This window comes from Varroa destructor, unplaced genomic scaffold (assembly GCF_002443255.2).
Source record: "Varroa destructor unplaced genomic scaffold, Vdes_3.0 BEIS01000003.1, whole genome shotgun sequence".
Lineage (NCBI taxonomy): Eukaryota > Metazoa > Arthropoda > Arachnida > Mesostigmata > Varroidae > Varroa > Varroa destructor.
The window spans coordinates 53,897,398-53,914,755 of NW_019211456.1; the positions used below are offsets into that span (position 1 = coordinate 53,897,398).

The 17,358-nt window shown below is 39.5% G+C and overlaps 2 protein-coding genes across 13 annotated transcripts in view; one reads left to right on the top strand and one right to left on the bottom strand.

Moving 5' to 3' along the window:
* Positions 1–13,189, top strand: Usp7 (Ubiquitin-specific protease 7). The gene is made up of 5 exons (XM_022800141.2): positions 1–1,844; positions 3,760–4,081; positions 4,432–4,539; positions 7,269–8,651; positions 9,741–13,189. Exons 1-5 carry the CDS (start codon positions 562–564, stop codon positions 9,996–9,998), a joined length of 3,354 nt encoding a protein of 1,117 aa, XP_022655876.1. The 5' UTR covers positions 1–561; the 3' UTR covers positions 9,999–13,189.
* LOC111248220 (protein LZIC-like) overlaps positions 13,181–17,358 on the bottom strand; it is a 15,104-nt gene continuing 10,926 nt past the window's right edge. For all 12 annotated transcript variants that reach the window (XM_086985042.1, XM_022800155.2, XM_022800150.2 and 9 more), the window contains 3 exons: positions 13,954–14,083; positions 13,580–13,751; positions 13,181–13,457 (listed from right to left, as the gene is read on the bottom strand). In XM_086985042.1, coding sequence (XP_086841168.1) covers positions 13,398–13,457; positions 13,580–13,751; positions 13,954–14,083 — 362 coding nt within the window. In that variant the 3' untranslated portion in view covers positions 13,181–13,397. The remainder of the gene's footprint in view (positions 13,458–13,579; positions 13,752–13,953; positions 14,084–17,358) is intronic.

Here is a 17,358-nt window from a genome sequence, read left to right on the forward strand (position 1 = left end):
ATAACATCAACAACGACAACAACGACTGGTAGTAACAACTGCCGGCAAACACAAGAGTTGTTTCATCGAAATTCAAAAGATCATACCAAGGATCACCATTATCTACTTGTAAGCAGCGATACGAAAAATATCAGTAAAGTGAACAAGAAACAACATAAAGCCGCTAAACGAAGTGAGTCGGGAAAGACGAACCCTAGCAACGTTGTACACGGCGACGATAACACCAACAACACAAAACAAAGCAAAAACCACTCAAAGGAGAAGGCCAAGGAACAGCAGCCACAACATAAGGACGAGAAGGAGACCAACGGTGCCGAACACGTTCATAGGCAGCACAGTGGTTATACTCAAACTAGGCACGAAATTTCCTTAAGCGAGATTTCCGACAAACAGCTGATTCGTGATCCTTTCGATAAATACCACCACAATCATAGTCATTCTGACACAAAAAAGGAAACGGTCAGCGAGGACAAAGCTGACGGGGTATTAGTGTCAAAACACAAGGATTCCCATTCAGTGGGACGAGTCTCAAGCGTCGAGCTGGCGGATAAAAAGGAAGAAATGCTTATGTGCAACAACATTAAAAATAAGTCAGGGGCCGGTGACGAGGAAATGGACACACTCGAGGATATACCTGTGGGTGCGGTGCGATACCTCAGTGAAGGGGAGGCTATGAATCAGGATGAGACTGTTGTTGATACAGCTGCTCAAGGGACTGCCACTGGAGCCACTGGCCAGGATGAGCAGGATGATGAAGCGAGGGCGGAAGCTACATTCCGCTTCGAAGTTGATCAAATAAGTCGATTAAAGGACACAAGGCTTTCACCACCGACATTCGTAAGGAACCTGCCGTGGAAGATCATGGTGATGCCGCGGCATAATGCAAACTCAAATGAGCGTCCGCCCTCAAAGAGTCTCGGATTCTTTTTACAATGCAACGGCGAATCCGAGTCGTCGTCGTGGAGCTGTTCGGCTCAAGCTGAGCTGCGCCTTATTGCTCAGAAAGACGGCGTCGAAAACTCTGTACGTAAGATCACACACGTCTTCTACAACAAGGAGAACGACTGGGGATATTCGCATTTCATGACATGGAACGACGTTATGGATCCGGAGAAAGGTTACTGTAAGGATGACACGATCATATGCGAAGTTTGGGTTATGGCCGAGGCTCCACATGGGGTCAGTTGGGATAGCAAGAAGCACACAGGTTTCGTTGGTTTGAAGAACCAAGGTGCAACATGCTACATGAACTCATTACTGCAAACCCTCTATTTTACAAACAAGCTGAGGAAGGCAGTGTATCAGATGCCGACCGAAAGCGACGATTCATCGAAGTCGGTTGCCTTGGCCCTGCAAAGGGTCTTTCATGAGCTGCAATTCAGCGACAAGCCCGTCGGAACAAAAAAGCTCACCAAGAGCTTTGGATGGGAGACTCTCGACTCGTTCATGCAGCACGACGTTCAGGAGCTCTGTCGTGTCCTTCTCGACAACATGGAGTCGAAAATGAAGGCGACCTGTGTCGAGGGTACAATACCGAAGCTCTTCGAAGGTAAAATGATTTCGTATATCGCCTGCAAAAATGTAACCTACCAGTCGAAGCGCATTGAACCCTTTTACGATATCCAGTTGAACGTCAAGGGCAAAAAAGATATTGTCGATTCGTTTAAAGACTATTGCGCCAAGGAGACGCTGGACGGTGAGAATAAGTACGATGCGGGCACACACGGGTTACAAGCGGCTGAAAAAGGTATCATCTTTAAATCTTTTCCACCCGTTCTACATCTTCACCTTCTACGTTTCCAATACGATCCAGCCACAGATTCCAATATCAAGATCAATGACAGGTAAGTGCTACTGCAGGTCAACTGCGTTAATATTTTTAATGGAAAGTGACTTTTTATTACTACGGTTGTATTACTTCAGATTAACCGGCGAATCCCCGCCGAAACACTGTTTTTCCCCTCACTGGGTCTATATGCGCCACCAAGGCCTCAGAATTATTAAATCAGAGGAGTACTTGTAAAAACCGCATATTTATAGTGAAATTGTAGTGAGGCAAGCAGTTCCGCAGTGTCACAGTCGCAAGTTATTTATTCATCCATTTGGACCACTGACAGGACACGATTCTCCATTGAACCAGACACCAGAGCAAGTCAGCCCGTACACAGATAACAACATGCCATTGTTGCAAAACTTAACAATTCCGAACAAAACACATTTGATTACATGATGAACAAAGGTGGACGCTTGGAAGTAGTTGATTTATACAATAATTAAAAAAAATTTTAATTTATTTATTGTATAAGTCAACTTTTAAAATATGATTGATACTGAGAGATCTAACAAAAAGGCTTCGAAATCTATCGAATAGGTTGATTCGAAAGATTTATTCATATATGCGATACGTTGATAACATAAGTGAGATATAATACTCTATCCCCGACTAATTTTCTTTCGTAAATAGATTCCTTCCGTACGATAACTAATTCGGGGACGTAAGGCTTATTGTATTGTAAATACATCTGATAAATAAGACATCCTTAACGAAGTTACCTTTACGTATCTTCTAAGAATTAATAGGCTATTATTCGTACGAAGTTACCTTTACGTATCTTCTAAGAATTAAAAGGCTATTATTCGTCGATGTTTATGGTTGGTAACGTTTGCAAGTAATACAGTACCACTACCTTGCCTCTTCATGCTTGTAAATTAACAGTATGTCCATCAATTGGTATTTTTGCAAAGACGCCACGGAACATTTAATCATTCATAAATATGTACATAACAAATTTGACTTCACCGACTGATGTTTAGCATATTAAGCCGAAGAATAGGAAAACCAAGTTACTAGTTCATGTTTAAGATTCATTAACGTTAGTGATAGTTCCTTCTTTAGATAAAATATTGTAGGGCTTCAACATGGTACAGTGGTGTGTGCATTACTAAACAATAATAAGTGGATAAATCAAGGTATAAGTATGACTTGGTTTATAAAAGAACTGATTTTTTCCAAAAATGTAAACACAAGGTTTTATGGAGGACTTACTAGTGAGCATTAACAGCATTAGTATATTTACTATAACAAAGTGCCCACAATATTCAGTGTAACGTCTGTTACACTTACTATTACATTTTTCGTGGTTTTAAACATGTACGTTACAGTTCGACTGATTTTTGTTGAAGGGTAGTGTTACGACTCTAACCGAGTTAATCCTACGTAGAACTGGTACGATTGCAAATACTGGTATGTGGTTTTATAAAATGTTAGGCTAGCAGCCGTCATCGAACCATGAAGGGGTAGAATAAAGTGGGCTTTTTTTGAAACGTGAGTCTCGAGTTCCGTCACCCCTTCTGTTGACAGAATAGTTTTTTTTTCACTATGAACATCGTTGTATTTAAGCTCATATTATATAAAGTAAGACAGGTGGTTATTTTGCCAATGTATTGCACAATATACCTTCGTTTTTTTCCCGTTTTTAGTTCGCATACATTTAACATGCATTTAGCACGCATAGAATAACGAACTTGAATGAGGTGGTTGAAGGGTGACTAGCGCAGAGTAACGCCAATTATCGCACGGGGGTCTTGATCATCACTTGATGCTTTTCAGTAGGTGGTCAAACTGATTATGCAAGCAACATCAGTGATTATTATTACTGTTATTAACCATTATGGCGTTTTCGAAAAATGTTCCCATTACACTATGCTTTGTGATGTTATCCATGGTATTGTAATGCGTTCTTTTATCGTGTATTTCAGGTTTGAGTTTTCTGAAAAACTTGATTTGGATGAATTTCTAGAGCAAAAGGAAGCTACTCCTGCCCACTACACGCTCCATGCTGTTCTTGTACACTCTGGTGATAACCATGGTGGACACTATGTGGTATTTATTAATCCGAAAGGAGATGGAAAGTGGTGCAAGTTTGATGACGATGTTGTCTCGCGTTGCACCAAACAGGAGGCGATCGAGCACAATTTTGGAGCAGGCTCCGATGACGAAGTTGCCATAAGCCGCCATTGCACGAATGCCTATATGCTTGTTTACATTCGTGATTCGGCCCTCCCGGACGTTTTACAAAAGGTACTTTGAATCTGCTAAGCTGTACAGATAATCAACAATCTAGTCAATTCTGTCCTCTTCGTTAGATATAACGTACATGAACGACAGAGGTTACATAGTAACTGTTTTAGTTTACTAAAAGCTAAAACAGTTACTATGTAACCTGTCTGAAGTTTTGTTCTTTTTTAGTGGCTTTATTATTATATAGTAAAATTAGTGTTAATAGAAAAGTAGAAAAGTATGTATACTTTTAGTAGAAAACTAATGCCATTTTCTGTTCTATCTATAGAATTTAAAAAACAATCAAATATTTTTTTCTATTATATTTATAACGTTGACATTGCGTGAATACTGCACCCACTACTTCTTAGGTAGAGAAAGAGGATATCCCTGAGCAGCTGATGGAACGTCTCCAAGAAGAGAAGCAAGTGGAAGCACAACGACGGAAAGAACGGAATGAGGCTCACCTTTATATGCAGGTAAGAGCTATTAGAGAGCACAAGCGTTTTTTATTTGCAGAAAAAACGCTTCCACAATCAGATGTGTAAAGTGACAATGATAGTCTGCCGAAATATGAGGTACCGTATGCTTTTCACTGTAACTATCTGGCCAACTTTCCCCGTATCTGTGTGTTGTTTTTGCGTTTGCTTTGCGCAATCACATGTTACGGTTCAACCAGCAGTGTGTGGAATCCATTAGTACTAATAGATACTTTATTGGCTCTGCGTTTTTAAAGGTAGGTTTTTAGAGTATTGACTCATTCCGATCACATATTTTTGGTTAAATGTATTAATCACATGTTTTGATTATTTTGCCATACTAAATTATGACTAGACGCGCCTATAGCTGTCCAATGTAATCGGGGCCTTACAACATAATTGCTTAAGCAATGTAACTGCCTTATCCCTTCATCTTTGCTTGGTGAACAACCAATCGACATATTGGGGTAATAGAATATGAGAATTACCTCAGATTTCAGATCACCCATAAGAGATTAAAAAGTTAAGGACAGTGGCAGTTTGAAAAAACGTTGGTAAAATCTAGTAGGATTTTTCATCAAATAATATGCGACAGTTTAGAATTTCCTAGAGGACCTGAATTGAGAAGTTGTGCGCATAATAAGCAATAAAAGCTAGGCTAAAAGTACAATGTGGTCTACTGATTTACTGCTATTTAAATGCTTATCATTGGTAAGGCTTTTGAGCCCCAAGTAATCTATATATAAGGAAAGATTTAAATTGGTGCAGAAGTAATGGCCGTTTGTTAGTTTCAATCAATTTTAGAGATTTAATGAATATAATAGATGCAAAAGATTTATCTTCCACTCAGGCTTTTCTAGGACGGCTTTCAAAAGTCTTTGTCGTGTGAAGCCTGGTATGATCGTGAAGGAAGATGATTTTGCCTCCTCTATTGGGTCTGTTCTGTTGGCTTCGTTTAATCGATTTAGCTAAGCCATATACAGACCCTTACTGTTTGATTTTCTCAAACACTTTTAAAAAGATAAGACCCTTTTAATTCTACTAAAAGCAAATTATTGTCTTTTTGGGGGTGGAAATTCGATTTAGCTCGGAGCTTAGACCAATGTTGCAGAGCTGCCCATTCTTTTCTTTGCTTCGTGTACACTACATAGAAGTCTATGGTCTGGTGTGCCAAGTGAGAAGTGTACGGTTAATGTGAAGCTGTACTTTCTTGTACGCTTCATTCAGTACATTACATACATGGCTAAGTTTTGAGACAATTTTATTCATCCAAAATGCTTAACTGCCCGCACATTATTTTCTTGGCCATTTCCTATACGAGGTGCTATCGATTTTGGATAGGCGAAGTATGTTCTCGAGGCCTGGGAATCCACCTTTGAACATAGCAAACTCCAAGTAGCCGTTCGGTGACTGAAACCTCGTTGCAACAAGTATCCCAGGTGATTGCTTTAACAGCTTTTTCCTCAGCAAACGGCATTTAAGATGTCTGAATCCTACATCTATAGAGGCTAAAATTGATGTATAAGTCCGTTCACTGCATAATAAAATTGCAACGAGTTTGTAGAAAAGCGCGATTTTGAGTAATGTAAAGAACTAAACTAATATTAGAGAGGTAGAAGGAACATTAAACGCTCGTTACTTTTATATTAACCTTATTGATATCTGTATTGGGGTCGGCCCGTTTGGCGAATTCTTCTTTGGTTTGAGCTGTACATTTCTGTGCAGCTGCACAGAACTTTTCCATCATTTATATATGGCCGCTGGCCATCGTCATCATGTTGCATAATGGCTGCTTTCGGTTGGTGGCATGAACAAACTCCTTTACCTCTAGACTTACATACGAAAATAAATACCATTTGGTGAGAAAAACCAATTTCTCAGAAGATTAGTAGAAAAGGCTAGCTCATCTCGATCCTTTGATTCCCAGGATCCCTGTCGATAGCGTCCACTACTGTGCATTATTTCCCCATATATATATATATATATATATATGGGGAAATAATGATGCTATACAAAGACAATGCTCTAGCTGCGGCACTAAATTCTCTAAAATAAAATCTCTAAACGTTGTCGGTGTTAAAGGCGAAGTGCTGCTGCTGCAGCTTTTGCGCAGCTTTTCAGCGTAAGAACGTAAATTTAGCTAAAGGAATGAGAATTATTTGAAGTCGCCTTCAATCGGTACCAAGATCTACTTTTTGTACGCGGATTTTCCTATAAGAAAGAGGATCCTTGTTCAGGAGAAGAAACTTGGACACATATTTCCAATAAAGAAATTTACGTCAGCAGCTATAGCTTTACATACATTCTTCACTAATAACGGACAATTCTTCACATTCCACCTATTACAAAAACAGACCCCATATAAGTCAGACAATCCTGGCATTAGTAAATGATATTAAAAGATAATAGTACTGAAACACATTCAGGTTAGCAACTACATGGAACTCTATAATTATTAACATAGCTTTATTTCTGTGTTTTATTTTATCGTCGTAAGAGCAATCGTACACAGTGAAAATCTAAAACGTGTAATTGAGCAGTACAAAAACGTCAGTATAAGAACGCATTGGTTTGGTGTGGTTACCGGTGATATCCTGTCAGTGTTTTCAAATGACTCAAAACATTTCGTTTTTGCAGTAAAATAACCAGTATGCAGTAAAATACTTAATTGACTCCATTGATACTAATGTTGTCGTGATACTCTGTTGAATACTTTCCTTTGTTCCTAGGTGCAAGTGATTCTGGAAGAACATTTCTACCTTCATCAAGGAACAGACCTTATTGATCCCGACAAGTGCAACTATCGTACTTTTAAAGTACGCAAGACAGCCACCCTAAGTGAGCTCATGGAACTGATTGCTGCTCAGCTCGGTTTCCCTGTCACTGCAATTAGACCGTGGCACATGGCCTTACGTACCAATCAAACGTTCCGACCGAATGTAATAGACGAGGCAGATATGTCTCGTCATGTGCAAGATCTTTCGGATCAAGCCGGGTCGTGGACGATTTTCGTTGAAACCGTAAATCCCGATGATAGCGATCGGGCTAGTTTGCCGTTTTTCGACCGCGAGTCAGATGTGCTCATTTTCTTTAAACTTTATGATCCCTTTGAGAAAAAATTAAGCTACATTGGCCATCAGTATATCCCGATGCAGACTAAGCTTCGTGGGTTGATGGCGGAATTAAATAAGCGGGCAGGATTCCCGCAGAACACACCTTTGTTGGTCTTTGAAGAAGTGAAGCCCACGCTACTAGAACCCATCACGGAGCTCGACGACCCGCTCGACAAATTGCTTGACGAGCTAATGGACGGGGATATAATCTGCTTCCAGAAGTATTTGCCTCAAAATGAGGCTGCTAAACTGGAGCTACCTAACGTTCGGGAGTACTTCAGGTATTTGCAGAATCGGGTCGAAGTGCTGTTCTGTGATAAGTGTGACCCCAATGATCCTGGCTTTGTGCTCGAATTGTCGCTTAAGATGAACTACGAGGAGATTGCAGCCGCAGTCGCTCGACACCTTGACACCCACCCAAAGCTGCTGCAGTTCTTCAAGACGCAGTCATATCGTGACGGACCAGGAAATCCGCTACGCTTTAGCTTTGACGGCACGCTCAAGGATATGCTAGCGGTCTTTAAGGGCAAACAGCAGCGGAAAATGCACTACCAGCGCTTGTCCATCCCAATTGACGAGCTTGAATCAAAGCGACAGTTTAAGGTGTTATGGGTCGGTTATAAGCTCAAAGAAGAACGTGAACTGACTCTCTATCCCAACAAAAACGGAACCGTTGGCGATCTGCTTCTTGAAGCGCGAAATGCCCTACAACCGTCTGATCTGGATGCCGAGCACGGAACCGGAAAGTTGCGTCTGTTAGAAATTGTTTCTTACAAGATTGTTGCCATCCAGTCTGAAACGACGAGCCTAGAGTCATTAAACGTAAGCAATAAAACTTACCGGGTGGAGGAAATCCCTAAGGAGCAAAGTGATGAGAACGGAACAGGGCCAGACAGCGATCATTCAATGCTCATCGCATGCTGCCATTACCAGAAGGAGATATTTACTACCTTTGGAACACCTTTCCTGCTCAAAATTCACCACGGTGAACCTTTCCAGGTGTGTAAATTGCATTAAATAGTATTTGTTTCTTATAGATTTTTAGTTCAGTAAAAAATTATTTAATTTTTTACTTATTTTATTTAAAATGCAATGAAATGATGCCTTTCTCGCCCATAATTATTGCTTAAACTATTATTTGAACCGATTTTCGATAGTTAATTATTTCTTTGTATATATATAGCCTAGCTCTTTGTATATATAACCTAGATATGTTACTACACACATACGTGCACACAACAGGTGGCATCACGTGCACGCGCTTTTTCCTGTGAAAACCAAGGGCTATCAACCTTGAACACGTGATCCGCACTTAATGTACACACCATACGCAACGTCACACTATCCACACTTTCAATTCTGACCTGAACTGGGTCAGAACTATTTAGCCTGGGTAAGAGTACTCATTTCAGAATCGTTATAGTTGATCTATTACCTTGTTTCGTCACTATAGCCTTACCACCGTTGCAGTTATTCTATGGTTTTATTACAGCTCTGTCATTATATTTCTGCCATCACGCCATTTTAGTAAACAGTATTGTTCCAGCCACCCTTTGTTGTGCTATTATATTGTCTTATTTAAATGATGACTGCTATACTTTAGTAATTTCATTGCTCTGTTCAGAACGTTCAATTTTTTTTTACTTTTTATTTTGGCTCAGATCATCCCCTATTGTGTCTTAGTAATCTTGTAACATTGCAATCGGTGTCCCACACATTTGTATTTTATCTTGCTGTAGTAATTGAACCCATTATTATCCCAAAATCCGTTACGGCGTTACCTATTCCCTACCTCAAGGCAAGCTCAGCTTTCAAATTCCATGTAGATATCAGGCCACTAAAAAAAAATCAAACGAGCAATGACTTTTCTATAGGCAGGTTCTTCTTCTTAGAAGAAGAATTTAGCATAATAAAAAAAAACAACAGGAGAATAGCAATCGAGAGCAACTACTTTAATCATCGAAAGTTTAATCTCGACTTTGCCGGTTTTGTTTTTGAATAAAACCCCAGATGTCACAGAAAATTATTAAAAATTAACATAGCCGATCTAACTATCTTTAAATACGATTCTGTGTTCTCATTACACAGGCGGTTCGGGACCGAATTCAGAATCGACTGGACGTACCAGAAAAGGAATTTGAGAAATGGCGTTTATCTATCGTGACGTTGGGCCGCGCCCAATATATTGAAAACGCACGAGATACTGTCAACATCCCACAGCTTACACAGAATGGGCAACAAGGCACAATGAACTCTAAGCCATGGCTTGGTCTCGACCACATTAACAAAACACCCAAGCGGCCCAAGTTCAGCTATCAGGAGAAAGCCATCAAAATCCACAACTAGATTTGCTGACAACTCATATTATCAAAAAGAGTGAGGACTCGTATAGACAGCTCGAACTGTTGCAAATCGACAGACCCACCTTTCGATTTTGTGGGATGCCTTACGTGGTCACTATATTCTTATCATTAATATTATATCGGGTGCCTCCTTGACTGGAATGCAGCGTCAATTGGACTCCTTTGCGCTCCGCTGCCTCGGGATCCCGCAGAGATATTTTCACGGCGTGGTAAAAATCTCTTCTACTGGTCGATTCTTGCACATTTACGTGTAAGGTGTTTCCCGTGAAGAAGGTTTCAACTTGGGATATTTCACTTCAGAATTTCAGGAGAAAGACTCCACCGGTCGTGGATCCCATCACAACAAAAACATGGTTTCCTCAGTTTATATTTTGACACTTGTTGTCGGTTCGTCTGCTCCGTATCAAGGTGGCTGCTTGCAAAGGACACACCCACCCCATCTAGTAAAAAGGCTATACTTAGCAATGTAACGGAAGTGTGCCACTACCAGTAGATACAAAAACGGCGATGAACTGTTTTGTAGAACCATGAGAAAATTAATAATAATGGATGCCTAGGTAGGCGTTGAGTGTGAGAGGGGCGGAGAACATGGCGCAACTAAATTTTGCTCTTAGAAAGTACATCATTTACGCGACTACAGAGGGACTACGATTCAAGATGTAAACTGACGTTTGCATTAACAATGGGGTTGTTACCGGAGGGGTGACTGGTAGTACATAAACCTGATTTACTAATTTTATTTAACTAATTTTCGTCTTTTCCTATTATTTGGTCTATTGTGTGTTACAATGGTGGTAGTTGTAGTTGTCTAGTGGTTTTTGCACAGCCAAGACCACATATAGTGTGAAATGACTAAGAGGTTCTTAGTATATAGCTAACTGCTTCCAGGTGATTAAAACATGAGTTTTCTCCACACCGTTGCGACTGCTACAACCATATAAGTAGTAACGCCGTTGCTGACGATTGATAGCTTTGGGTTATAATGAATAGAAATTGAAATACTATTCTAGATGTTGATGATAATATTCTGACAACAATAACTAATTTCCCGTTTCTAAAAAGGGAGGTTACGAGAAACGCAGCACTAATGAATCGTTATCTTGAAGCAGTCGTCGTGACAGCATGCCAATACGAACATGTTAGGAGCATCGGCCTACACAAGCAGGTTACCACATGTAACATGGTTAATATCACTAGGAGGAGATTCACTATGAGAGGTAACGTGGAAAATATATGTGGAGAGTGTTTACCCCCAATGAGCAGTAGCACCAAAGGCCAGATGACAAGAACATGACAAAAACAACCTTCTTTTCCGTAAGAATGTGTGATGCTACGATGAACACTAATGTTCAGAATAATATCTAAAAAGTTGCGGTGTCAGTTAGCGGCCTCAAGCCGCGTAAGCGGAGCAAGCAGAAGGAAAAGATAATCGTTGAAAGGAAAATCTAAAAGAATTCTTAAGAACAAACGTTACTTGACATCACAGCGTGGAGCTACCAATATTGATTCAGCATAGAGTTAGTTGACTGAGGATATACACGTCGACAGTGACAGTATCAATGACAAATGTGTAACCGTGAAAGCTGAGTTCAGTTCACGCGAGGAACTTCAAAAAGCTAGTGAACTAAGTGTAAAACGAAAATAACACGGACTGCAGTGACGAAATACAACCTAACAAGTCATGTGAAGAGGAACTTGGTAATGGTTCTTCCAAGGCGGTCGAGAAGAACGCGAAACGACAGCGCGATGAGAATGAAAACCAGGGACAAAGAGTATAGATTAGATAGAAGGAATGTTACTATTTATTTATCACAGAAGATCTGGGAGTGAATAATAGTAATAATAATGGTAATAACAATAATAAAAATGTGTTATGCCAGCACAGACACATACGCTGGAGAACACTGAGAGAGCTATGTGGAACAACTTTTTTGGCTCCACTGATATATAAAGCATACGACCACAAACTAATGATGATGCCCATGGCGGTAATTTTGACAGCAGCAACAACAACGTCTAAACAATAGATTATTAGCAAGAGTGTGCTAACGAGAAAGAAAGACCACAAGCAGCATCAACAACCCGAAAGATTATAACTTACGAACCTCAGTAAGAACAATGTCCCTTTCAATATGGCCTTATCCATGTATGAATTAAACCAGACCTTATCCTTAAATTATCGATCGATTTAGAATGCGTAATCGTTGTCATCATCATAATCATATGTAGCTGCGGACTTAATGCCTTCTATGGCTGGTAGCCGTCGAAGTAATCACCAAGTAATGGTTACGTTTATGCCACGGCTGTTGCTGCTGCAGTTACTGCTAATCATCGTAGCAATATGATGACGATGGTGATGATGATGGCGATGCAAGGGAAAGGAACTGAATGGCAACATTGTTGAGCGGCCGTGGCGATAAAGAAAAAACCGATCGACTGGAAACGATAGGCAGGACAATTTCTGTTTGTATTTCTGCCTCTTTATTTTTATTTGTTGCGTTTTTTGTTTACAATGACCTCATCGAACTTTCATTTTAGCTTAAAAATTCCTTTAACATTTTCTTTGAGGTTAGATGTGACAAAGAACATAAGTTTTGCTTAACAGGCTAACCAGCGATTCGAAGTACCTTGCTAAATTAAATAATGATGAAGAAAGTAAGTTATATTGAAAAAACACAAAACAGATTGATAAAAAGGGTTAGCAAACAACGCGGTAGCAACGCTGTTTTGTCATGATGATAATATTTGATATAATTTGAAAGACAATAACAAAGGTACATAATAAGTAGATGATGAAAACCAGGAGACAACAACTGAGCAAAGCAACTAGAGAGACTGGCCGCATTAGTGTAAATAGGTGATTGATGCTATTGTCGAGAATGATTATAACGAAACAATAATTATTATTACTACAATGATAATGAATGTTGGCTGATGTGTGAAGGAGACGCTACAGAAATCATTTATTATAACTAATTAATAATAATAATAAAGGCTAATTTCAATAATGTAGGTGAAGAAGTCGAGAAGGTGAGAAGGTGACAATAAGCCTGTTTCTGAGGTTCTATACATCTTGTATTGGTAAGAGACGTGCAGAAACTGTAACGGGAACGACAACAACAACCACACCAACAACACCACCAACAGAGACGAATAAAGCGAATATCGTGATGAGATTTTGTTTATTCATTGACCATTGTATATCAGTTGATCTGGTTACTTTAAGATCCAGTATATTTAGATCCACTATATATCCCTTAATAAGCCTCACGTAACTTTTATGTGTAAATATGAATTATATATTTCCGAGTTTTATGCGCATGTCTTTTACTGACACCATTTTGGAATTCACACATTTCTCAGTGTTTAGGCGGTACTAGTTTTAGTTATTACTGGCCATTTGGAGAAGCTTCTGTTCAGAGATAGTGACGTCTTCGGAAACCTAAAATTAATAAGAAACACGCTATATGAGAAAAACGCGTTAATAGTCATGCTCTTAACACAAATAGCAGGTTGCAAATATCGATTATATTGAATTTTAATAATTGAGCAAATTTGCACGACCTTTTCGAATTGTCTCATATCACTGTTTGAGTGTTTCTCAACGAAGGCGGCTTCCTCAGATGAAAGCTCTTCTCCCAATTTCCGTAGTGCCATCAAAATTTCTAACTTCTGACGCGTGTGCATTTCTGGACTCGATCGCAAAATCTTCATATCTCGTTCCAACTCTGAGAGCCTGTAAAACACATTTATTCTAAACAATCTAACATAATTTTTGTCTAAACCTAAATTTGCCGCCAACCCAGCTTTATCCCTAGTGAAAATATTGATGGTGAAGTGCTTTAGCCGTAGCAAACAAATGGGGTTCCAAACGCGAAGTCATTATAGATGGACACGACAAGGCGGAGATTATAGAACGAGTTCTTTTCTTATCTCACCGAAGTCGGAGCTGCTGTGGTTGCTTCTTAGTAAAAAGCCGAATAATTTCGGGTGTCTGAAAGGCATTCGAAATGGCTGCCTGAATAGCTAGCTGGACTCCATTAAATGAATCTACCAACGTCATGTCACCTGTAACCAAGCAGAACAGGACTTCTAACCTATTCGATCGACTATTGTGTAATGAAGTAAAACATATTAGGCTACTACGGCGAATTTTAACTTTTCAATGAGTTGGCTTAGATTGATGATATTTTAATATGTGTTAGAAGCACTCTCTATTTTTTAACGCTTGCTCCAGCCCTTTGGCAGCTTCGGAACAGCCACACCATGAGCCTTTTCATATGTAATACTGCTGTCTAGGGTTGTTTAAAATAAATCGGTAGTGGAATATATTTGCTTGCCAATTGTTCTTTTTAGAGCATCGAAAGCCCTATAATCACCTGGATCGGAAAAATACGCGGGTCAAAGCCAACGTTGGATATTCTTTTGCCAAAAAATAATTGAAGCATAGCGATGAGGTATGTGGTTGACACTCAATAACCAAGCTGTCTGCTTTTGACCGCCGTGCCAACGGTTCATGGGTCTTTTGAGAAATTCGATATATCAAGTTCTATTATGTTTTATTTTTGGCGAATATCTCATAGTAGCATATGGCTCTGATGTCCATCGAAAGCACTTCCATCATTTTATGTCGGAACTTGCTCAGTACTGCGCCCAAACTTGATTTTTCTCCAAGACAAGGCCATTCCTTCGTTTAGTCTTTTCCCGGCCGGCGATAGGGATTGAACATGCCTAGTCTATGATGACCGTATGCTCAAAACAGGTCCTTGATTTATTAAAGTTCCGTAAATTGCAGCTGGAATACATCATTGGCATTTACGACTGACCTAGAATAATTCGTAGGGAAATATGTTTTACTCCGTTTTCGTATTTTCAGTATTTTAATTATAATTCTGTAACATGACTTATATGAAATGCCACCTTTAGCCAACATAGCCCTTAGACTCTAAGCTGTGTTTTGAAGAAATGTTTTTTCCATTGCGGTGATTCATTCTTGTTCTTCGGGTCCCGATATCATCTCTTGGCTGGCCTTCGACACTCTGATGTTTATTCTTGAAGCATTTGCATTATTCACGTACTGTAGTTTTGTTTAAGGCTTCCTTGTTTCATGTCTTTACCAGTTTTCGATGAATCTCCGCAGCGCTGTAGCTCTCAAGGAAAAAAACTTGACTACAGAGCGTTGATCTTCGAGATTGCAAGATGTTTTCTCTTCTAAATTCATTTCTCCTGTAGTAAACTTCATTGGTCCTTACCTATAAGTATCTAGAAGACCGAAATATTTATTAGCCAAATTTCGTCTACTAACGGTGCGTAGTTCAAAAGTTATGCAATCTCAGACTTCACCGGATTGGCTCTGTAATGGAGCGCAGTGTTTTCAAAAACAACCGTAGGCTTTTGTTACTCGAGTCTAATTAATCCTTTTACAATTTTTTTTTATTTGAAACAATATTAAATCTATAGAATTAAGCATGACCCTGTAAATAAAAGTACGTTTTCAGCGCCTACTTTGAGGTATGGATTTTGTGCCTAAAAAGATTTCTGAAAAATGAATTCTATATTGGAATTCTGGATTTGGAGGGTGCATTCCGCCTTACTCGGCCGTCCGAAACTGATCAAAAGGTATCTTTTGAAAGCACTTTTGGAAATAGAGTGCTGCCAAAGAATTTATGAAGTGATTGCAAAGATAGACTTCGGTCATATGACTATTGTCAGGCATTTTGAATTTCGGAAGTAAACTTTTGAAAAAACTGGGGCAAAAAAAATATGAAAAGGTCGAGTACCGGACTTAGAGAAGATGGCCAAGCAGTAGCAAGAATTCTTGACTTATTCTGTCTCACAATAATTCAACCAAGAGAGTTTTTGAAGAATAGTGATTTCGCATTTAGGAAAGGAGCATCCCGATGATCGCACAGAGAACAGTTGCCACTAGGGTGGCAGGAGCGTAGAAACGGTGTCTATACAGGCGGAGCTAATCTAACTCGTCCCAAAATGCGATCTTTGCATTTATTAGCTGACGGAAAGGCCTAGTAATGGATAAACGAGCTGTTTGACACGAGCGCAATCAGAGAAATAACGCTTTCAAATGGTAACATCAATGGATATAGGGCAAGAATAAAGCAAAACTTAGACTATTTTTCGTTTATCCCCGACCTCGGGGAGTAGTATCTCCGATTTGTTTGGAGAGCTAATTTACTACGTGGCATAGATATAAGTTACGGTATATTTAAGACCTATACGGCCAAGATTGTCAAGGCTTTGACGGGCATATGCGTACTGTGCATACTAAGTAAAAAAATATAGACGATCATGAAGACACCATCATGCAATGTATTATTGTTCTTGATAGTACAGCAATAGGTATGCCGCAGGAAGTCCATTGTCAATGTCCGACAAGGCCTGGAAAAAGGGCTCCGCCTTCTTAAAAAATGGTGAATGTACTTCGTAACGAGTTACCGAATCTAAGTAGCTAAGTAGCAATACAGCAATAGATTTGCTATGACTCAACCCACTTTAGACTGTTAAGGCAGCTCTCATATTACAAATAAGTTTCAAACATTCAAACGATCATTAAATTAAGTAAATAATAAATTAACGAACATTTGCGAATGGGAGTAGTTCATTTTTTAACAGTTATGGGGCAAGTGGTTCCAAGTTAGGATGTATAGAATTTACTTAAAGAAATATACGATTATAAATATTTTTGTGTCAAAGAAATATTAATGAAACGCCCGATGTTTTTTTGATTGAAGGTCGGCCCGTGATCAGATGGTGTTACACTTGCTTGCCTCTGCCAATCACAAGCCGGGAATATAAGTGATTTTCTGCCGTGCTTCATTTTTTAAAGGCGCAAAGCACAATCGTCAGAGTATCGCTTCAATGCGAACTAGACCAAAGGTTCAAGCACGAGGGTAAAAAAACTACGTTTCTTTTCACCGTCGTTTGACGAGTTGCATATTATGAATTCGTGCGGAGCAGTTCTGCTGTCATAGGTCATGCCGAAAGCTTTTAAAAAGCTTGTGTAATCCTATACCCCGAACAAATGCTTTGAATACTCGAAGGACAAGTCGCAGATTGAGTACCACAATAAAGTACCGCCGACGCGTCGCCACTTATGTCATCCCTTTTGTAGAAAAACCCGATGCATGTGTAATTCCGACCCCTGAATTTACTAGATCTATCCCTCTGTGACTTTTACCATTCCCAAATCCCATCGGAAGGAACTACAGGAAAGGAAAACGTTTAGACATGATTCAGGAAAAAAATCTAAAAAACCATAGCAGAACTGAGGTTAAATTCAAAAACTGTTTTAGCAGAAGCATTGAAAGCAATAAGGATTACTTTGA